At 42.6% G+C, this 23,115-nt stretch overlaps 2 protein-coding genes and 1 non-coding gene across 3 annotated transcripts; 1 reads left to right on the top strand and 2 right to left on the bottom strand.

Annotated features, from left to right (window-relative positions):
• Positions 1-8,430: 8,430 nt before the first annotated feature.
• On the top strand, positions 8,431-8,502 carry TRNAP-UGG (transfer RNA proline (anticodon UGG)). Its single transcript has one exon. It is a non-coding gene; the product is annotated as a tRNA-Pro (tRNA).
• Positions 8,503-9,640: 1,138 nt separating this feature from the next.
• On the bottom strand, positions 9,641-12,996 carry LOC135631694 (protein THYLAKOID ASSEMBLY 8-like, chloroplastic). Its single transcript, XM_065139467.1, has 3 exons — positions 12,552-12,996; positions 10,456-10,846; positions 9,641-10,132 (listed from the first exon to the last, which is right to left on the bottom strand). Exons 1-2 carry the CDS (start codon positions 12,951-12,953, stop codon positions 10,457-10,459), a joined length of 792 nt encoding a protein of 263 aa, XP_064995539.1. The 5' UTR covers positions 12,954-12,996; the 3' UTR covers positions 9,641-10,132; position 10,456.
• Positions 12,997-13,218: 222 nt separating this feature from the next.
• LOC135631693 (protein DETOXIFICATION 40-like) lies at positions 13,219-18,075 on the bottom strand. Its single transcript, XM_065139465.1, has 7 exons — positions 17,605-18,075; positions 16,769-17,400; positions 16,191-16,247; positions 15,230-15,468; positions 14,593-14,711; positions 14,400-14,486; positions 13,219-13,543 (listed from the first exon to the last, which is right to left on the bottom strand). Exons 1-7 carry the CDS (start codon positions 17,968-17,970, stop codon positions 13,478-13,480), a joined length of 1,566 nt encoding a protein of 521 aa, XP_064995537.1. The 5' UTR covers positions 17,971-18,075; the 3' UTR covers positions 13,219-13,477.
• Positions 18,076-23,115: the final 5,040 nt, after the last annotated feature.

The following is a 23,115-nucleotide window of genomic DNA, read 5'->3' as shown; positions in this document are numbered from 1 at the left end:
GAGAGAGAGATCCATGGGGGCCATCCCCATGTTGCTCTGCCCGAGTGGCGTCTGCACGAGGTGGTGCAGAGCAAGCTTTTTGCTGTATGTATCTGTCATTTCTCTGCCTCGGGGCGATCATCATGTTTCTCTCAACATGTGACGTCGGCAGGTGTGATGCCGGGCGAGACAGCTCTTTGCTGTGCTCCTCCGTTGTTACTCTGTCATTGGCCCATCGTCGTCTTGCTCTTCTCACGGGCTTCTTTAGCAGTCGCGGCATGGCTTTTCTCGTAAGAGACGGGTATCTTATGCACCCTTCCCTCCTCGATATCGTGGAATGCAAATACCCCGTGTTTGTTCTCAGAGAACACGACAAACGATTTCACCGTCAATCGCATTTAATTCTCACTGTCCCGTCCCCAAAGTCGAGATGTGATCCTTCGTCCAAACGATGACAAGGGTTTCGTCGGAGTCTTCGTTCCAGTGCCGGACAATTTGATTGATCGATCATTCGTACATTGGTACAGATAAAAAAAAAAAAAGAACCGATGAACTTATGATTTCTTGGGTCTGAACTAAATAATCTTATCAACACTATATATAACTATAAAAATAACAATCATAATACTTAAAAAATTATTTAATATAAAAATAAAAAAATTATTGTATCATCAAAATATCACTTAATTATTTTATATATCCAAATCGTATTTTTATTTAAGATTTTTAATATATAATACACATGCGTAAGTGCTACTCCAAGATGAATATTCAACCCAAGATCAATCATATATTCATTCTTCCATAAATTATCTATAAAGATGGGAAAAGATCAATCATATATTCATTCTTCCATAAATTATCTATAAAGATGGGAAAAAGATGAATATTTATGACCAATGCTCAGTAAATATGCATGTCTCCCTCTCGTAGAGTGGAGTGGGTAAGTGACGAGGATAGTAATTATGATAAGACTCGGCTGATGTGAGATGACGCCTCACGCAACAGCACCTGGTCAATGCAGATCGGAACGCCGACCGAGGTGCATTAACATCCTGCCAAAGCTTAATTCTTCATGCCACGCCAACACAAAGTCAGATGCTACCAGCCTGCCCCCTGCAAGCGGGCAGCTCATGAAGCAGTAAGCTTCCCTATAAATACCATCTCGTTCATCAGAGAGAGGGGAGGAGAGACAAACACAAAAACACTTCTTCATCTGAAACCCTCTCCACATCTACTAACTTGATCGTCGAAGGGGTCGGGCCGAGGACCCTGGCCCGACCTTTGTGCAGGTGCGAAGCTGAAGGTCCGCTCCGGACGTGCAGGCGAGGAGTTCCTACCTGGAGGAGACGGCTACACCGTCCCGATCGGACACTGCACCCAACCGTCTCAGCGGGCTCGAGGAACACCCCAGGGAGGTCCCCGTCGTCCGGACCCGAACCGAGCCACGTCGGCCCCGAGGCCACGGTTCAAAGTTGTTTCCCACAACAAATTAGCGCTAGAAGGAGGGCCCGGAATGTCGGGTGACCACCCGAGCGGCTCAGATGAGCCCACGGCTGAGAGGTCACACCCGACCGAAGCCTCGGGGGAACCTCCCCCGCACGGAGACCATCGTGACGAACACCCCGCCACGACCTCCGAACGATATTGGTGAATATTCAACGACCCGGGCTTGCCGTCGCCCAACGGCGCCCCAGCCGACTCAACGCCCATGTCGTCCGAGGCCTTTCAGGACCTTGCTCTTCAAGTCCGAGCCCTGATGGAAATGGTGCAAACCATTATCCCGCTCATTTCTCATCCGGCGCACCCGCCTGCGATCGAACCACTGCGACAACGCAAGGCGCCCGTTCGGGCCCACATGACGCTTCCGGAGCCCCCCACTTCGCCTCGGGTCCGACCGACCCCACTCGGGGTCGGAGATCTAGTGATGGCAAACCCGAGTGGCCGCCCGGAACCCGAGGCACTCTCTTCGGACTCCGTGCGGGCCTAGTTGCGCTTCGTCAGCCAGCGACTCGATGGGGTGCAGAAAGAGGTTCGCATGTCCAAGGGAGAGCTCGGGGAGGACGCACACCAAGGGTCTCCCTTCACGCCCGAGATACGAGATCTGGCAGTCCACCCGGACTTCCAACTCCCCTCTCTGGACGCTTACGATGGCTCCGCCGACTCGGCGGACCACGTAGCCGCTTTTCGCGCCCAAATGGTGCTATACGGAACCTCCAATGCCCTGATGTGCAGAGCGTTTCCTACCACTCTGAGAGGACCGGCCCACGCGTGGTATGGCGGCTTAAAGACCGGAACGATTGCTTCCTTCGACCAGCTCGCCGATGACTTCGAGCTCCACTTCGTAGTTTAGGCACGGCCAAGGCCCTCTGCAGCACTGCTCCTCGGACTCAAACAAAGGGAGGACGAGCCCCTCTCACATTTTGTGGGTCCCTTTGCCATATTTTGTAGGTCCTTCTCTGTTGGTGCAAGCGTTTATAATAGGCCTACGACCTTCCAGATTCCTCTGGTCCCTCGTGGAGCGACTCCCCACCACGGTGCCAGAGATGCTCCAGCGGGTTAACTAGTACATCGCGGCAGAGGCCTGGGCGGCCGAGAGGAGGAGGAGCGACTTTTGGCAGCGGGCTCCATAGAAGGGGTCAAGCACTCACGACGGCTATCCGATGTAGTCCTCGTGAAAAGAAATTTAGGCCCTGCCCTAGTCTCTTCCGAGCGAAGGTTCAGTATCTACCTGACTACCTCCCTGTTCGCGGTTAGCCCCGACCTAAATCCTTCTAAATCTACATGGCTCGACCGAAGTCTGCCGAGTCCACCTCAGCATGGCATGCCCGCCTGAGCTGTGTCCCTCGGCCGAAGTCTGCCGAGTCCACCTCAGCATGGCTTGCCCGCCTGAGCCGTGTCCCTCGGTCGTAGACTGCCGAGCCCCCCTCAGGGCGTCCTGATGCCCGAGACCACGCCTGCGCGGCCAGCCCGCCTGCGTCGTGCTTCTCGGCTCCTCGACTCCATGCCCCAAGACGCACCTGCACGGTCCGCCCGCCTGCGTCGTGCTACTCGGCCGCATGGTGCCCGAGACCACGCCTGCGCGGTCTGCCCGCCTGCGTCGTGCTACTCGGCCGCATGATGCCCAAGACCACGCCTGCGTGGTCTGCCCGCCTGCGTCGTGCTACTCGGCCGCATGAGGCCAGAGATACCACGCCTGCATGGTCTGCCCGCCTGCGTCGTGCTACTCGGCCACATGAGGCTAGAGATACCACGCCTGCACGGTCTGCCCGCCTGCGTCGTGCTACTCGGCCGCATGATGCCCGAGACCACACCTGCGCGGCCAGCCCGCCGGCGTCATGCTCCTCGGCTCCATGCCCCAAGACACACCTGTGTGGTCAGCCCGCCTACATCGTACTCCTCGGCGCCAGCCCGCCTACGTCGTGCTCCTCTGCTCCATGCTCCCCGAGACACACTTGCGCGGCCAGCCCGCCTGCGTCGTGCTCCTCGGCTCCATGCCCCGAGACAAACCTGTGCGGCCAGCCCGCTTACGTCGTGCTCCTTGGCTCCATGTTCCTCGAGACACACTTGCGCGGCCAGCCTGCCTGCGTCGTGCTCGTCGGCTCCATGACACGAGACACACCTACGTAGTCAGCCCACCTGCCTCGTGCTCCTCGGCTCCATGCTCCCCGAGACCGCGTCTGCGCGACCAGCCCACTTGAAAGCTGAACCCATGCCTCGGACTCCCGTTACAACGACCGACGCATAGCTTCTTTCCGGGGGGGAATATGATGAGGATAGTAATTATGATAAGACTCGGCTGACGTCAGATGACGCCTCACGCAATAGCACCTGGTCAATACAGATCGGAACGCCAATCGAGGTGTATTAACATCCTGTCAAAGCTCAATTCTTCACGCCACGCCAACACAAAGTCAGACGCTACCAGCCTGCCCCCTACAAGCGGGCAGCTCAGGAAGCAGTAAACTTCCCTATAAATACCCTCTCGTTCATCAGAGAGAGGGGATGAGAGACAGACACAAAAACACTTCTTCATCTGAAACCCCCTCCACATCTGCTAACTTGATCGTCGGAGGAGTCGGGCCGAGGACCCCGGTCCGACCTTTGTGCAGGTGCGAAGCCGAAGGTCCCCTCCGGACGCGCAGGCGAGGAGTTCCTGTCTGGAGGAGACGGCTACACCGTCCCGATCGGACATCGCACCCGACTGCCTCAGCGGGCTCGAGGAACGCCCCAAGGAGGTCCCCGTCGTCCGGACCCGAACCGAGCCGCGTCGGCCCCGAGGCTACGGCTCAAAGTTGTTTCCACAACAGTAAGCAAGAGTTTAAACATATTATAACTATTCAAATTATATCAAGAAAAACAAGACACGCATTTTGCACGAGCAAAATAATAAGTGCAAAAATATGAAACAATTCAAATTCATCTCATTCATTATGCATTTTTATTCTTATGTGTTGATTTTTTTTCTTTGCATACATATATCATATGTCATATTTTTTATTTAAAAATAATAATAATTAGATAGTCGTACTAAGCCCGAGAGAATCGACCACACCTGTGGACAATATTCTTAGTGGACTTAAATACCGTTATATGTGTTGAGTCATAAATTTATCATCCAATATTATATTTTTCATAGGAGGATAGTACGTTATCCAAAAAAATCATATGATAATATATTTTCTCTATAATCCTCCCTATGATGCTACTACTAGGTTATCACTCACACTATCTTATTGCCTCCATCTTGATCGACTTAAATATCATCCCTTTATTGGTTCAGAGAATTAACTTGAAAATATATAAATATATATAACATTTATCGTTTATCTTCATTGTCATCTCATGACAATAAATGTATACTATAATTTAATAGTTTATCATAAATAACTATTTATGATGATAATAATTCATGATTATTTTAGTTTATATCCTCATCATAGCATTCGTAAAAATCAATGAAGTTTATTTTGTATAAGACATTCCTCATAATTTAATATTTATGCGATCCACTTATTATGTCAAATAGTTATCTCTTATTGTTGTTTTTCTCTGATGTCATCGTTTGTTATCATCGACGTAGTTCGTCGTCGTCAACTAAAATATTAATATCATTTTTTTATTTTTTATTTTTATATTTCTGTAGTGAAAATCGATGATTTTAAGATAAGTGGATTTAGAAATTTTATTTTTTTAATATAATTTTTTAAAATATAAAGATAGCTAAATATACTGTGTATAATATGCAATTCTGCTGGAGGCCGATCGGCACGAGAACATCTCGTTCACGGACCACGAGGCGCGCTCCGCCGCGGCGCAGAAGCTCAACATCGGCTTCTACTCCGCGACGTGGTGGGCGCTGAACGAGGTGCGAACATTTACAACTAGAAGGTCCTCAATGCCTTCCCGAACCCTTGGCTGACCTCCACCTTCACCTTCGCTGCCGGTTCCCCCATAATGCTCCTCTCCTGCGCCGCGAAGGTCGCCGAGGCGCCCAAGACCGACTTGGAGTTCTGAAATCCCTCGCTCCGCTGAGAAAAACTAGTGTTCTAGAAGGTCTTTAGGGTTTAACCAAATCACCCACCTTCTTCCATGGATTCTGACGATGGAAGCTTTGATATAGACCGTAGGTGGCGGTGGCGCACACCATTGGACATGTGGCGGCCACGGTTAGCATGTCGAAGGTGGCAGCGTCCTTCACCCACATAATCAAGAGCGGGGAGCCGGCATTCAGCGTGCCGGTGTTGAGGTTTTCTGTTTCAGTTTATCTGTCGCTAGTGCCGATCATCGGAGGTTGCGCTTTGGCAGCAGTGACATAGCTGAATTTTGATATGACGGGTAAGATCGATAGCTGAAGAAAATTTGAGATCTTTTCACGCTCAGCATAGATTAGATTCTACCACAAATTTTTAGCTCCTGTGATGTCATTTGCTGATATTGATGTCCTCCATGTCTCTTATGTTGTAGCTTAATGTTCTGTTGGTATCTTATTTAGCTATACTGCAGTGGAACATTGTGTTCTTCCTTGTATTGATTGTTCCAATTTGTCTACTACCTTAATTCAAAGCTTTATCATGCACAATTCTGATGCCTCCTCAGTGTTTACAGTTCCTGAAAGATTTTTCACCCTTGTCTTCTGTGATTGCAGGTGTTTTGGGTGCAATGATATCAAACCTTGCATTTGTGTTTCGGAATATTTTCTCTAAGAGAGAAATTAATGGGAAGTCTGTTAGTGGGATGAACTACTATGCCTGCCTGTCTATGCTATCTCTGCTGATACTTACACCATTTGTGATCGCGGTGGAAGGTCCACAGATGTGGGCAGCTGATTGGCAGAAGGCGATCTCACGGATCAGTCCCCATTTTGTCTGCTAATTTGTTTACTCTCTCGTATATATATGTTAGCGATTTCATTAATTCGGATACAATTTTCGCTATTTGGAATTTATTGTTTTGTTGTTGTGTTGGAGAAATAGAGCAGAGTCAGTTGATTTGCTTAACCCTTTAAATTTCTATGACCTTATACGATAATGTACTTGACAAATATTTTTATACCATGAAAAAACATGAAAAATCTTGAGAAAACAATGTTCCACTTGGTTTAGATCATCTTCTCTGATCAGTGAATAGCTAAAATAATTGTGCATTTGCTTGTCAGACATTTCAGAATGACGAAATTGTAGCTAACGCAGTCGGCTTATGTGACTCGTATCCGATCAGGTGGGTGACGGCACAAGGTGTGATCTACCACTTGTATAACCAAGTTTCCTACATGTCATTGGATGAAATGTCTCCATTGGCATTCAGCATTGGTAACACCATGAAGCGGATCTCTGTTATCGTCTCTTCCATCATAATCTTCCTTACACCGGTCCAACCCATCAATGCCCTTGGAGCTGCAATTTCCATTCTTGGAACTTTTCTATATTCCCAGGTAAATTCTTCTTTCTTTATCTAAATATTTCATGTTCTGTGGTTTCATATTTCTGGAGGAACAAAATCTTGGACAATTTTTACCTGAACTAGAAGCCATCTAGAATACTTGCAAGTGATTCTTCTATCTCACAACTTAATGCAGCCTGATCGATGAAGCAATATAACCTTATCATGGAGCCTGAGATTCATGCATGTTTAGCAATCTTTTACGTTGGTGACAAGGGCAGCACAGCATTGTGTGGGTTCTGTATATATTCCCTCTTCAAGCTTGGTGGTCGTCCTCCCGGACACAACCGATGAACTTGCTAAAACAATTCAGCATGGAGTTTCCCTGGTTGAATTCAACTGCATGTGCAATGTGAAAAATTGCATGTCGTATGGGTAAACAAGTGATACTTCCTTTGCAGTAAATTGTTTCAGTGATCAATTAGCTTCTGACTAATAACGGATAGAGTTGCTGATGCTAAACATGTTTCTACTGAGATTTTCTGATATTCTCCCAGGACATAAACAAATAACAATGGTGAAAATATTATTCCTAGTATTGAATAGAAAACAATGGAAATCTCCAAGAAAAATGGAAGGCTCGATTGGATTACTAGATTTATCCAAGTAAACTGAAAATTAGGAAGCCCACCTCCAATGCCCTTAAGCTTTTCTGACCTTTGGGCGTTAGATAGGATCAAAATATCAAACTTCTGTGAACTGAGGAAATATTTGCATATATGTTACTTGTGAGACAGAAAATATGCTATGGATTAAAACCACATAATCCAATCAGCATGAATGAAGCTCCTGTTTAGATACAAGTTGACCCTTTACCTTGTACTTTTGCTTGTGAAACATGCAATTCTGGATCAACAGTAATTATATGCATCTTGATTTCGGTGCTGCAGGCCAAGCAGAGGCTCTTGCACCTGTATCAGTTCCGATCCTAATGAAGCTCCAATGTGGGTTGCCTAGTGCTATTATGGATGGGAGACGAATCTTACCCGAGCCTAGAAAGAGGAGCAACATCTCAGAACTGTAATCGATAGCGGAAACTATCTAGTTCCTACACAGTACTGCTGATCCAGGTTGTACGAGATCATTGTTCTCGATCGGAGATTAGAGGACTCTGCTAAATAAGATGCTCATAATATATTGACCTGTCCAAAGAATTTTGAGCTATAATGTAAAGGACGGTGTTTCTTGCATGAATGGTTTCTCTCACTGTCCTTTTCGCGTATCAATCGAGGACTGTCTATTTCTTCGGGAGTAGCCCATGTAATTGTATGATTGTTGAGCAGATTCAGGGAGATGGTCCATCAGCTTGAGATCTCTGCCGTTCTTCTTGTCCTCATATTTGTTGTTCATGTTACTGCCTGAATTCATATTCCCAGTGATGCACTATGTTTTGGATCTTTGTTGCATCTGCGATTTCTGTCTCAAGGCATTTTGCAGCTAAATATGCAGAGGACACTGTTGAATGTATATTTCTATAAATATGTAATTTTGTGAACCTGATACCAAACAGGGCATTTGGTCTAGTGGTATGATTCTCGCTTTGGGTGCGAGAGGTCCCGAGTTCGATTCTCGGAATGCCCCCTCGTTTTTGAATTTTTGATTCAAGCTTCACAAATTAGAGCATTAATCTCATGTGCTTATCAGAAACATGGCATACGTGAGTCAGAGTTTGGAGAAGCCGAACTTGCTCAGACGGGATTTGAGATCGATCACCTCCAGCCTGCGCACTCCTCCTTTCTTCTCCACCTCATCACTCTTCACATCTTCCTCCATGAGGCCGTCATCACCTCGCAGCATCGGAACATGAGGCCCGCATCTTCTTCGGCGTTGAGCAACCCCACTGCTGCTGCTGCCATGTTTACTCGGTGGCTTTCTCCATTTGAAGGCTTTTCTTGGGACAGCATCACAGCTTACTGAAACTGCTTCTGCTCGCTGTTTTCTTGGTGAGTGGTGAGAAGAACATCGAGATGCTTGCTTGACGCATTCCATCTCCTGCGTCATCAGCGTGCCGACTTTGCCGGTTGTGCCCACCTTGACACCATCTCCCTTGCCACTGCTGACTTGTGTCGTCCAAGGCATGGTTTTTATTGCGAAGAAGTCTCAGAGATTTCTAGAAATAGGAGATTTATGATAAGAAGAAGAGGAAGAAGAAGAAGAAGAAGAAGGCGGCACTCAACGAGGGAGAGTGCACACCATGACGTTGGCTTCGTTGCCTCTCTCGCCTCTGTCTCGCCTTTTGCTTTCAGCTATGGAAGGAGATGGGAGCGTGGGAATAAAAGGTCGAAGTTTGCAGAGGTCGACGCCTCCGTCACCGCAAGAACTTATGCTTCCCGTCTCGAAGTCAACTTCGTTACTTTGCTCTTAAGGTACTATTTCTTTTAACGTGCACTTAAAGTTGAGAATATATCAATACTTCCTTCCTACCTTTCCTTTCTTTTGACAATTTCCCCTTGTTAAAAAGGGCCTAAACAAATATTTCGAGAACTGAGACAGCATCAATACTTGTGAGACCATTTGGTGCAGTCATGGGATGAGAGTGGATATGCCATACATAATAGTCTTCAAGAGAAGAATAAAGAGAACAATTCCCACAGAGATATGTGGGTTTTACTCATTGGCATAACCTTGCATACCTCACATCTTCTCGAGATCACATCTAATAAATGGAGTGTTCTATTTACTGTTGATGTTTGTCATCTCCCATAGGAAGCAGCAATACTGCCTGATATCACATACTGACAAGCTTAAACAAATAGCTAAGCAGTTACATCAGACAAGAAACAGATTCTTGTGCAATGTTGATGAACACCGTATATTAAAATTATTCCGGCGCATGATCTGCATCTAATCTGAGCCATATGCAAACTACCCAACATGGGACCTTTGTCTGCATTGTTGAATGTCATGGCTACCATACACTTCAATTCTAAAGTTTGGGTCATTGGTCACAGAGTTTTATGACAATGCATTCTCACATGGAATTGTCTAAATGGATACAGATGGATCAACTATTGCTAGCAGATCAGCTGCAGTGGTTAATACAGATATCATGGGAAAGGGAAAACAACTGCAGAATGACACTTCATGTTGCTGTTTAACTACATGGCGGCATCGCAGAACTTTCTCCCGTTGCTACAAATGCAAATCGTTTCACCATATGAACTGGTTAAGGCCTCAATTGGCACATTGCCATGGAATTGATGCAAATGACCTGAAATTGAAGAATAATTGCATGAGAAAGGAAATATGGAACCCCTATGCAGAATAATTTCATTCAATGCTTTTAAGAGAAAAAATAGTAACCATACAAGAGATAACAAAGTCAATATTCAAAAACAAGACTTCTCCATAAAAGAAAAGTGCAACTGGTTCTAACTTTAGGATATTATTTATAGCATAACTCCAACATTATCGATCAGATCAGAATCTCAGCTTGAAAGTTAAATGAACATGCTCACACTTTGGTGCTGAAAGTTATAGTATAATTGAGGCTTAAGCGGCGTGCGGGAGAAAGATAACACCAACAATGTTTACCTCATCTCATGCCAAAGATCTCTTCTGGTGGGTCATAAATGTGTCGCTCTGGAAATAGCTCCTCGAAATCTTGTTTCACTCTATTCCTAAGCAACGGGTGTGGCAGAAGCCCCTTCAACAGTATCCTGAAAGGCAATTCTTCTGGAGGCTCTGGAGACTTCATCATGTCCTCATAGATGTTCATGGCATCCGCTGGTGATCCGTATCTCAGAAATCCCCTGATTACCTCAGCATATGTCTGGGAATCAGGAAACAATTCCTCTTTCCGCATACTTTCCCATATTCGCATGGCCTCTTCCATCTTCTTACACTTCGCAAGAGCTACAATCAAATCCTTGTACAAATATACATCTGGTTTGTACCAATCCTCCTCCTGTATAATCCTAAACATCTGACAAGTAGATCGCCAGAGCCCATTATTAGTTCTGATATCTATGGCATATTTGTCAACGATATTCAAAATAATATGCCACCAAGAACTAGGATGAAAATTTTATGAGTTTAAATACATTTTCATCTATTCATGTACCCATCTAATCTACTGGTAATAAAGAATCACATATACAGTAATCAAATTACGAAATTATCAGATGCGTGTAAGTTATACACTTGAAGAATAGAACCACATGGAACTGTTGTCTATTGAGCCCCAAAAACCAACTGATTCTTGTTTCAACTGGATAGTGAACAAGGGCAAAAGCTAGAAAAATGCAGGATTTTGATCTGATAATGGTCATGAGAGAAAAAAATGTTGGACAAGAATCAAAAGTGCATTAGATCTACATCTCTGAGAAAAACAAACTACCTTTTATAAACAATGAAAAGGATCTCTTTCTCTTGCACCAAGACAAACGTCCACCGCACCAATCTTTGAATAATCAGCTTTCGTACCACCTTCTAATTCTATATTTACACCCTACCTTCTTCTATCTCCCTTTCATTAGTATATCGTAATAAAATAACACACTTCCAAACTTTGAATAACAATACCTTCTAGTCCCCTCTGTCTAAACCTGTTTAGCAGGATGTTTCATCAAGACACTGAAATTTTTGAAGCTATCAGATTCAATAACTATCAGAAAAGCTGATGTGTCTCCATCCACTCAATCCATAACAGCTTAGCAAGGATGTACCTACCTCGCCATAGAACATACTGGAATTCCCAAACGATTCAATAACTATCAGAAAAACTGATAAGCCACACAAGAACTTCTTGAACATCAATACCCTCAAGTAACTGTAGACTTCAGTTTAGTTGATATGTGGAAGGAAATTCCAAATATTTGCTTTTTTTTCCTTCAAGTTTACGTCTTAAAACTGTTCAAAGATATAATTTATCTACAACTGGGGTTAAACTTTTTAAATTAAGAAGATACTTGAAATTTCTAAGCAAGAGTGGGCTAAAAAGATATTTGATAACAGATTCTGGACATTTCGTTAATGGTTGCAAACAATGGAAAAAGAACAAGTTTTGATGGGTGGGCTTCAGCTCTCGGCAAGCCTCAATTCCAATATTTGCAAAGAACATATGTCGCATCAAACAAATCACATAAAGTTGTAGTCTCACACATAAGCAATATCAAATGAGCCCAATATCTTGTTCTAAGTAACAACTTCACTAAACATATATTACGAGGATTATTAAAATGTATCCTTTTTTACTGGAACTGAGTAAATATTTTACAAAGACCACAGAGCCAATGAGCCAAAAATCTTGTAAAAAAGTTTCTATTATATGTAGAAAATCTGAAAGAGTGCCTTTTTACTTATATTCAAAATGAAAAGTCATATTGGAAGCTCAACTATCAAATATTAGCTCATTTCAAGTTGTACAATATAGCTAAATTTCTTTTCTTTTCTTTGTTGTTTGGAAAAGGTCTGAGAACACAGGCCACATTTGGATTTCATGAGAGATGATATAGCTAGAATTTAACAGTATTTTACTCTTGACTTCTGAAATAGCAGAAGCACAAATTTCGGGAAGAAAGCAATAAAAAGAAAAATATAACTTAAACAAAAGCTAATCACACCGAGCCCCTCAAACTCCATCCATCTATAAGCATCGAGCACGGCGTGATCAAAACAAGATGACGTACCTTAAGCGCCAAATCGATCTCCTCCTGGCGCTCGAGCTCGACAAGGACGGCGATCTTGTCCATCTTGAGCAGCCGGAGAACGTGGGTCTTGATGAACTTGCCCAGCTTCTCCTCGTCGTCCTTGAACCTCTTGAGCCCCAGGATGACGAACAGCGCTTCCTTGCCTATCATCTTCTTCCCCCTCCACAGCGGCCCCCTCGGCCGGCCGTCGTGGTATTTCCGCTTCAACTCCAGCGCCGCCGTCGTCCCTTCTCCGATCCTTGCCCGCGGCGAATAAAGGAGAGGAAGACGAGTTATCTGCTGCTGCGAGGGGTTCGCAACGAGGATGATTCGAAGCAGTTCCGTATAGGAGGAGGGGAAGGATGCGGGTTTTAGTCGGGACACGGCGGCTCGAATCGCCATCGAACCGGAGAAGCGAGCGGCGGAGGATGCGAGCGAGAAGGGGCGGCGATCACAATAAATAGAGAGAAGTATGGGCCGCTCTAATTGGGCCTAATTCGACTACCAAAAACCAGTCTAACGCATGGTAATTTGGGCCCAAATGTAGCCCATGAAAGGAAAGCTTCATTATCCTACGTAATCTCAAAGTTGTTCAAACGTAATCCCAAAGTTGTTCAAAGGTAATTGGACCCAAATGTATGCATTTATTCTCCAAATTGTTCAAAGGTAATCTCAAAGATTTATGGAACTTGATTTAGAGCTCAGATACGAAATGATGTCACAATAACCACAAATAAATTATGCATCTCTCTCTCTCTCTCTCTCTCAATCTCTCAGCAGATCACGTCGACCTCATTCTTTAATGCATCAATACATCAGATACACACATCATTTAATCTGAACCTAACTGGTTTCTTCGATCGGATCTTGATGTGCCATAAAGAGGATGATCTTGACAGATCAAAAGGTATCCAAGCACTGGTTTGCTAGGATAGAAGGGGCTCTTCCTTCTTGCCGTCCCACTTGTTCAGTCTCTTCTTAGCTTCTTCCACCTGCATTAATACAAAGAACATCATAAACCTCTCCAAATTTCAACCAACATCTCTGTCTTCCTATCTATAAATCTTTCTTTGACACATTTGTTTTTGAGTTTGTTCCTTTCTTTTGATGGAATTTCTTTGATACATCAGTGGAGGGCAGAAGAATGGAGCTGCAATTAACTTATCAAAGGGGATTCTAATTTTAAATTACCGTCACATCGTGGTGTCAGATAAAAGAAGATAATGGCACCAAACACCAAAGATTTAAAAGTTGCTTAAAGATGATAGAAAATTCTGACAAAAACAAAGGTTCTTTGCAATAGCTTATACATAGCGTTTGACGGTGGCGGCTATCTTTACATAATAGGAGATACCAGATAGAAAGAACATTGGCCAAACTCATGCAAAAATCACAAGGTAATTTGTGTGCCATTAGTGCTAAAATGACAAAAAAAAATAAAAGTGGTGTATTAGTTAGCGCTTTACTCAGAGCAATGCCTTTGAATTCTCCTTGTTCTCTGAGCAACACAAACATATGATTTGTGAAGATACTTTTGATAAGTAGGTTTAGTTCCGATCTTTTTGCAATTGGATAACACTGAACTATGCAAACCAAATTAAGAAGACTCAATGTGATGGAGCCACTGCCTACCTTCTTTTCAAGGTGAAGGTTTGATACAATTATCTCCAAGGATCAGAGAAGTAAAAGCATTGGCTATGATCTTTTTACTCTCGATTCAGAAAGTACATGCTTGGAATCAAGCTTGTCGATTATCATGGTAGAGGAGGTCATCAACCAATATCAAAGAAATGATCACGATAACGATCTTGTCGGAAACAAGATTAAATGCCATGAATTGAAGATTACCTCTTTGTTCCAGTCGGTTCGGAAAGTGACCCACATCAGAATAAGGGTCTGCATTATAGTTCCACCAATCATACCTCCCCATATTCCCTGCACACATGCGAGTATTCAGAATTTGGTGTTCAAACGAGTTGTATAATTGTTGACCGAATTCCATTAGGGAAGACAAATTTGATGCTTATATATAAACTTTTACCTTCGCTCCGAGGCCAAATTTGAAGCCAAGGAGAGAACCGAATGGGACACCAACTATGTAATAACAGCCAACATTGACATATGCCACAAAAGCTTGCCATCCACAGCCAACAGCAACACCTTCAGTTATGTGCATCACACTGATTAGACTTTTCTATCAATAGAACTATGAAAATTACAGGTCTTTTTGTCTTTGGAAAATTGCTTGAATTATTGTAATTAGCAAGTGGTTCCAGACTCTACAATGATTTTAAATCCTAATGTAAAAGCAGGAGGATAGGTTCAAGCCGAAGTTGTTTGACCACAAGATGATGAAGTCATCCATCTATCATATCTATGTTCTTTTTTCTTTCATAAAGGAACAATCACATAAGAGTGTTGACACATTAAGGTTTATTTTCAGAAATGATAAAAAGAAGAAGAGAAGTCTCCAATAGTAAGTAGTCAATTCCATATTCGCAATGTAGATTTCAAAATCAATGTCAACTAGAGAACACAACTAAGGTTGCATGATCCTAAGCATGTTATATATTTCTTCTACCTCAAGTGCTTCCTGTTCCATAAAGTCGACAGAACTGATTAGTGATGATACACACGCGCGCGCGCGCACACACACACACAGAGGGAGAGTTTCTTACCAGATAGCACAGGCTGGATACCGTTGAGGATAAGGGTGATGGCAAGCAAGGGACAGAGATCAGAGACAGCACGAGCAACAGTCTCACCCTCAGTGAAGGCATAGCTGATGTAGTCCCGAAGGCAAAGGACGATTACTGCTGCTATAACGGATATTATGAAAGACATCATGGTCACGACGATCACCGAAAATGCAGCCGACTTTGGATTGCCAGCACCAAGCTCATTGCTTACACGTACACTGTGTCAATTTGGAAATAAGTTATGATGTCTGAAAGCTTCTTCTTTCTTACTGCCTGCAAATCTCTTGTTGTTCCATATTTTTGTTTATCTCTAAATAACATTGTGAGTGAAAATTCCAGATTAACTTTCATTAGGATAATGAAAAACGAGATAAGAAGAAATAAAAGAGCATTTAACAAAGGAAATTACAGATTACAGTCTCAATGACGATACAACCTCTCTCATAAAATAGATGCCATCGGGTAGAGAGAGTTGGTTATTTATGCACTGAAGAGCCTTTTTTGCTCTACAAAAATCTCTCTTCCTTATTAATGCTTTAACATTGTACTACTATTGTCATGTAGCTTGAATAACAACCACTATTTTGCCGAGTTAAATGATTTTGAAAAAAACATTATGCACATAGTAGCTGTATATGGAACAATGTGGTTACATGCTAATGAACTTACAAAACCAGAAAAGAAATATTACAGCATGCACTAATCGACAATCAAATAGTTTCAGCGAGACTAATACTTTATTTCTAGTTTGTTCAAAAGTAATTTACAATTTGCCTTGTGTTTGGTCACTGTTTACGGAATATAATCATGGTGGTTAGATTACAATTATGAGATTTTGTTCATCATGATTCTCAAGAGCTAGCTGTGCAACAAACACAAGTATATAGAGATGAGAAATTGTTTTCAGTTGCAGAATTAGGAAAGCAGAGCATCGACTGACCTCGCAGCAGCATTAAAACCAACCGAGATCATAAATATCCAACCGGAAATTGTCATGCTGCACCAACAAGCAGAGAACAAGTGAGACGAGCTTCAATGAACATATTTTACTCCTGAGAGTGTAATATTTGCAAGACTAAACTTGGAAGAAGGCATGCCATTCTAAAAACATATACTCTGCATGATATCTGTCTGTCACATGTTAAATTCCTCAAAAAGCCAGGAATGATGATGTGGTGGGATCAACTGCACCGACACATCATAATTCCCATCAAAATGACATGATAAATTAATCTGAAAAAGAGCTCATGTGGTGTGTACACATACAAATCTCAGTAGACTTTTCCAGTAAGAGCAAACACAAACATGCATACTAGTCTAAATTGATTTATTAGAATGTAGGTGTCCAAATGTAATTATCTCCAACAGAGAAAAAGTAGGGAACGGTTGGTTCCCTGTATGACCATCATCTGCGAGCATATGGAGTAGATCTAATGCATTAAAACAATGAGTCAAGAGCAGTAAGAGCGTGATGAAGAGATACAAGAATTGAATGAGAGGAAGAAGCCAAGTGCTCACCACACAGAAAGGGAATCAAGGGACAGCTCAGGGTTCTCCAGCAGACCGGCGATGAGGACCAGGACCTGGAAGTACCAGGTCTCCAAGCACAGCATCACGGCGGAGGCCGTGGAGAGCCGGAAGAACTCGGGCAGCCCTGAGAAGGCCTGCCAGGTGAACCCCATCCACGTGAACCGGCACCGCCGGCTGGTGACGATGTACATGAACTGGGCCGCCACTATGATCCACCACGATAGGCTGAGCACCAGCGACGCCCCTAACAGGCCCAGCCCAATCTTGTACACCGCCACCCAGCTCAGCAGCAGGTGCACCGCCAGCGTGGCCGCAGAGATGTAAGCGCTCGGCGCCACGATGCTCTGCGCCTGCAGGAACTTCTGGATGGGGAAGTTGGCGGCGTAGGCGAAGATCTGCGGGATCAGCCCGTAGACGAAGATCGACGCCGCCTTGGCGATCTCCGGCGACTCCCCCAGCAGCACCAGGATCGGCCGCGAGAAGGCGTAGATCACCGCCAGCGGCACGCCGGTGGCCATCAGCAGCACCGTCGACCGCTGCATATATATTCCCAGCATCTCGTACTTGTGGGCTCCGTACGCCTGCCCGCAGAGCGTCTCCACCGCACTCCCCATTCCTAGCTGCACAAAAGTCCGCATTGACTCAGTTCACGACGTCGAACACGAGGCGGAGACCCGCAGCACAAATACGTGTGTCATTATCAGACGATAGATCGCGAGAGAGATTTGTATGGCTGATAGAAAGTCACCGTTGTCGTCATGCGCACGAGGGTTCCGGGTCGGAGAATTCAAGGCAACCACGGAAGGTGAAGGTGAGCGGATTACCATGAGGCCGTAGGCGAAGATTTGGATGCCGGTGTTGCCGAGGGAGGCGGCGGCGAGCTCGAGGTTGCCGAGGTGGCCGGAGAAGATCTGGGTGGACATGGACATGACGTAGTTGATCATGTACACCATCACGGCGGGGGCGGCGAGGAAGACCAGCAGCTTCATCTCGATGAGGGAGGCCAGCCACATGCGGCGAGCCCATGGGATGGACGCGTCGTTCAGCACGATCTCCAGCTGCCCGCTGGCTCCGTGGGCCTCGCCCTCGTCGGCCATGGCCGGAGGCGTCGACGGCGGCAGGGGCTGGTCAACGTCGTCGTCGCCGGCGGGGGACAACAGAGGGGAGGAGAGCGTGGCAGCAGAATCCATCCTATATGACACTGTCGAAAAGGGAGGATGGGATGCCTCGCTCTACCTAATCACCGAAAGTAAATGCGACGGAGCATATGAGAACAGCATGTACATAGAGAGTCGTGTACCACTGCGCAACTTTATCCCTCGTTTTATTTGATCATATCAAATCATAAAAAGACAACTTCAATATAATATGATCACTGACCCCACCGCTGCCACGGAGTGGTCTGGTGAAATGGATCTCAGGGATGCACATGTTTTTACTCCTGACTTCGGCGAAAGCAGCCGAGTAGTGAGCCCAAGAAGCTGAATCGATACAAGTGCCGCGTGATAGAAATGAATCCTTCTCTCTCTCTGTCTCTCTCTCTCTCTCAGTTTTTTAAAGGAGGAGATGCTATTAGAAAAAGATAAAAAGAAGGATGAGTTTGGAAAATTCATCCTATTGTAATCGTTTGGGAAAAATACGAAGTTATACAATAAACAAAAGTTAGTAATTTTTCAAGAAATTGGTCCTTAATTTTAGGTTTAATAGAGGATAGAAAACAGAGTAAATGATTGCAAAAGGTCCCAAAAAGAAAGGTAGGTGCAGCAAAAGTCGACCACATATCATCCGTGCCACCATTCTTTCTAGATAGAGTTGGGAAAAAGGACAATCGCTGAACGAATTCAATTCCAGCCGTCACTGCTATCATCATCACTGTCGTCTTTAATGATGGGCTTACTATAATAGAGTAAATCAAGATGTGGAGTCTCTTTTCTCCCTTCCCCTCTCTTCTGCTTAACCAACAATTATCAGCCAAGTCATCTTCAAACATTTCTGCATAAGATTCATCGAATAATCGGGAGCTGACCAAATCGGATTATTCAGCTTAAACTAGTCGGAACAAGTAAAGGTCATTATGAAGCAGTCGTGTTGCAGCTTTTCTTAATCTTATTCCTCCAGGCAATCTTTCTTCCACTGCAATTGCTGCTTGTTTAAGTACCGATAACATTTGTAGGATTTGAAAGTTCAGACACAAAATTAAGTCTTTGTGCGTTTTTTGTTGGCATGTCAATTATGATGTTTTGGCAGCGCAGCTGAGGCGACAGCTGACAGAGAGTAGAAATTGGTTGCTGACCAAGAAAGCCGATACGAGATAGGAGTAGGCTAAGATTGCGTGTCAGAAGATGAGACCGTGAGCAATGAGTTGGGTGGAGGATGAGCACCGGATGGTGTGTGGAGGGTGAATAATCGAAAGCCGCTCTGCTGTCCTCCTCCGTTACAGTTGTGTGTGAAGGGAGGGGGCGATTACAAGTGTAATCTTTTCTGAAATAATAATATAGATTTGAGTTGGATAGTTGAGACTTTAATTGATCTACATATAGATGTCACTTAATTTATTTAAAATCTTTGCAACTCTACAATTCTATATAATTTTATTTAAAAATTTTAAAAATATATTTTTAAATTAATTTTTTTTATTTTTAAAACTCTATCTAATCTTATTTAAAATATAAAATATTATTTTATGATCTTTTAAAATATATTTTAATTTATTAATATTTTTTAAAAAATATACTTTTGCAAATAAGTCTCAATTTGATATGCAAGGTCGCGCCCATAACTACCACCAAGTATGAGATCACCTGTAGAAATATGACCGTTATCAATCAAAGTTTTCTTCTATGTGAATGTTACTATCCAGATCATTATAGAGAAATCTACCTGAATCAAGTTGTTTCATTCGAAAACTTGTGTGACTATCTAAAATGCCTCTTGACCTAGATCCTGATCCAAACTTACAAAACGGAAAATCATTAAAATTTCTAGCAAGACTTCGTGTAGAAGGCACGATATCTATACGATATTCGAATTCAAGAATAGACTTGTGTAAATAAAAAATATCATCAAATTCCTCGCAGAAATCAATATGCCTTAATAGAATATCTCAAGTTTCAATTTTATAAGTAGTATTTATTTCTTTTCACAGCATCCTCCCATACTTTAACACTTTTAGTTTTATTAAAACAAATAGACTCAATTGGTTCAGGAAAAAAAGAAATAGTGATATATACTTACATTACCTTTATCTTTGGTAATGTGTTATTTTGATAACTATTCTTTTTTATCTTTTTGATGTTGGGATTTTCTCTTTATGAACATCATTACTCTTCCGATCGCTTTGCTTCATTATTGGTGATAAAGAAATAATAGAAATATATATAGATAAGGAAGGAGATGAGCCAAAATTCATGGAAACATTAGATGATAAAAAAATCTCAACTATAACTTTTGAACATATATCACTTCTATTGTGATTGATAATTTTAAAATAAATTACCAGTAAAAAATAATAAAAAGAAACATCATCGAACACAATATCTCAATATACTATATAACTCTGTGCTTACGAATTCATATATTTTCAATCTTTCTTTCTTTCTTTTATCGTAACTAATAAAAATATATTTCTTAGCTTTAGCAACAAAATTATTCTTTTTTAGTTTGGTACGTTAACATATCACGAAGAACCAAATACTTTAAAATATTTAATATTTGGTTATCAAATGTGAGCTCATATAGAGACTTCATATTAATTGAACTAAGAGAAGTTCGATTAATAATATAAGTTGCATATGTCATACATTTGATCTTGGTTAAATTTTTACATTTATAAATCTTTATAAAATATTAAATCTTTCATTCTGTGATATATTTACACATGTAAGTTCTCTTTTGATACCATACTATTTACAAAAAGAGAAGAATTTACCAAAAGTGAATTCTCTATTAATATCAACGTACAATCATTTAATTTTTCACATTAATTTGAACTTTTAAAATGTAAAAAAAACTTTTAATTTTTTCTTTACAAAATAAACTCAACTGAATCTTATAAAATAATAATAATAAGATATTACTAGTCCAAGATCAAACTAAATAGAAGAAAAAATCAAGATGAAAATTTTTTAATTAAATTCTAAAAAAATACTTACTGACTCTAACACTTGAGTTGAGTACTTTGAGGTATTAATTGATCTACATGTACATCATAGATCTATAAGTATTAATTATAAAAGTCTCTAATCTCTACAACTCTATATAATCTTATTTGAAATCTTTTACAATATATTTGAAACTAAAAATTTTTATTCCTAAAACTCTATATAATCTTATTTAAAATATAAAATATTATTTTATAATCATTCAAAATATACTTTTAACTTATTAACAGGATGCCTAAAAGCTCATTATTTCTTGATCCCATGGATACCCAAATTGATGTTATGATACTGCAATTTAATCTTACACGAAATGTGATGGAGAATCGAGTCCGTCAGTTTATGGGATTCGATAAGTTTATGAAATAATTTATTTAATATTATTTTTGTAGAAATTGACTCAAATTGAAGTAAATTAGGGATGTTGGCCGTCAACATCCCATTGTGCGGGCCCCATCGTGGCCCCCTCACGCGGGGCGTCGCTCACCGCCGCACAACCCCCCCGGTATGCCTGCTGCCCTCGCGTACCGCCGCACGCAGGTGTTTCATGCCGCAGCCGCCCACGCGGGAAGCGAGCCGTCGTTCCCTCGCTCCTATAAACGGAGCTTTGAGGAGAAGAAGTGAGATAGGGTGAAAGAGTTCCTCGCTTCTTTGGACCTTTGGGGAACGCCAGAAACACAGGGGAAAAGACGTAGCGAAAGGGTGCGGAAGAAGACGGCAGCAAAGGGGTGAGGGTGAAGTCGTGAGGGAGAAGAAGAGAGGAGAAGAACACTACTCTACCCAAATCCGACCAAAGCTTCTCGTCCTCGTCTCCGACGTCCGGTCGCGATCTCTGTCGCAGGCCGGTCACTGTGCTCATTGCAGCGGCCGCGGAGAAGAAGAGAAGGTTGACTGGTCAACTATGATCAACCATAGTCAACAGAGGTAAATTTGTAATTTTCTATTACTTCCAGCTTTTACTGTTCGGTCAACCGTATGCCACTAATCCTTCCCAACAATTTTTATATTTTTTATGAGTAAAATACACGTTCAGGGTAATTATGTAATATAACGAAATCATCACAAATATGACGTCGTTCATGTTAGGTAGTTTGTTGTAACGATTTCCTGGTGGAAGCAGCTCTCTCTCTCTCTCTCTCTCTCTCTCTTTTCGAGGAAGGGAAAGGGAAACGCAGAGCGAGGGTTACTCGACGGCCTTCTCTTCCTCCTCTGTGAGTCGAGTTCCTTTTCTTTCTTTGTGAACTCTGCTTCTTGTTCTCCGTTTAAGAATCGTCTGTTTGCTCGCCTATTTTTCTTGTATCCTCGGTTTCTGGGTTTAGTGTCGAAAGTTTTGATGGCATTGCGAGGATGATTGTTGGTTTGGTGCTGATATCTTGCGGATTTCGATGTTCTCGTGGCGATCGATTCGCTCGGGGAGATTGAGCTATTAGGGCAATCAAGCAAGTGAAGCATGGATACTCTGTATGGGCTTTGCTCATGCAAATTATTGGCTATTGGATATCCAGCAGATTCTTGGCAATCAAGAGTGCCAATTATCTTCAAGAAGTTTGCTCACTTCATCCGTCTAACCTAACAAAATACTCCTGCCCTGTAAATGATATCAATGGTTTTTCGAGTGGTGTCTATGCTTCATCATCTGCAGCATAAGTGCTGAGACAGATATTTAGCTACACTGTCAATGGAGGTAGTTGGAAAGGACTGTTCATGTTTTTCAACCTTATACTCAACTTCTTCAAAGTCCTTGATTAATTAAGTGATTCACAATCAATTTCCTTTTCTTTTTTATATTTGCTTCTTAATGCGTATGCACAGCCTGCTAGCTTATCTCAGATTTCTACAAATTCACCTATTTGTTCTAAAAACCCCAAACATATATTTTTTTCTTGCTAGAATTACATGTCGAGAATTTGTGTCAGCATACCTACTAACATTTTCTTGGCAACCTTAATCTGCATTCTGACCTATGATTCACTTTTGATGAGAAACTTTCACTTGCAGAGTTTTGTATTGAATCTTCGGAGTGCTTTAACTTTAAGCAATGACCTAGATTTTATGTGAATTATATTTGATCTTCTATTAACTCCTAAGTTGTTAGTGATTGCTCCGTTTGTTTCCTCTTCTGCACCTCTACTTGCAGTTTGTCCACTAGGTTTTCCAGATACCATGGGTAATACGAAA

Source organism: Musa acuminata, chromosome BXJ3-2 (assembly GCF_036884655.1).
Source record: "Musa acuminata AAA Group cultivar baxijiao chromosome BXJ3-2, Cavendish_Baxijiao_AAA, whole genome shotgun sequence".
NCBI classification, from domain to species: domain Eukaryota; kingdom Viridiplantae; phylum Streptophyta; class Magnoliopsida; order Zingiberales; family Musaceae; genus Musa; species Musa acuminata.
This window is presented reverse-complemented; position numbering and strand designations above follow the sequence as displayed.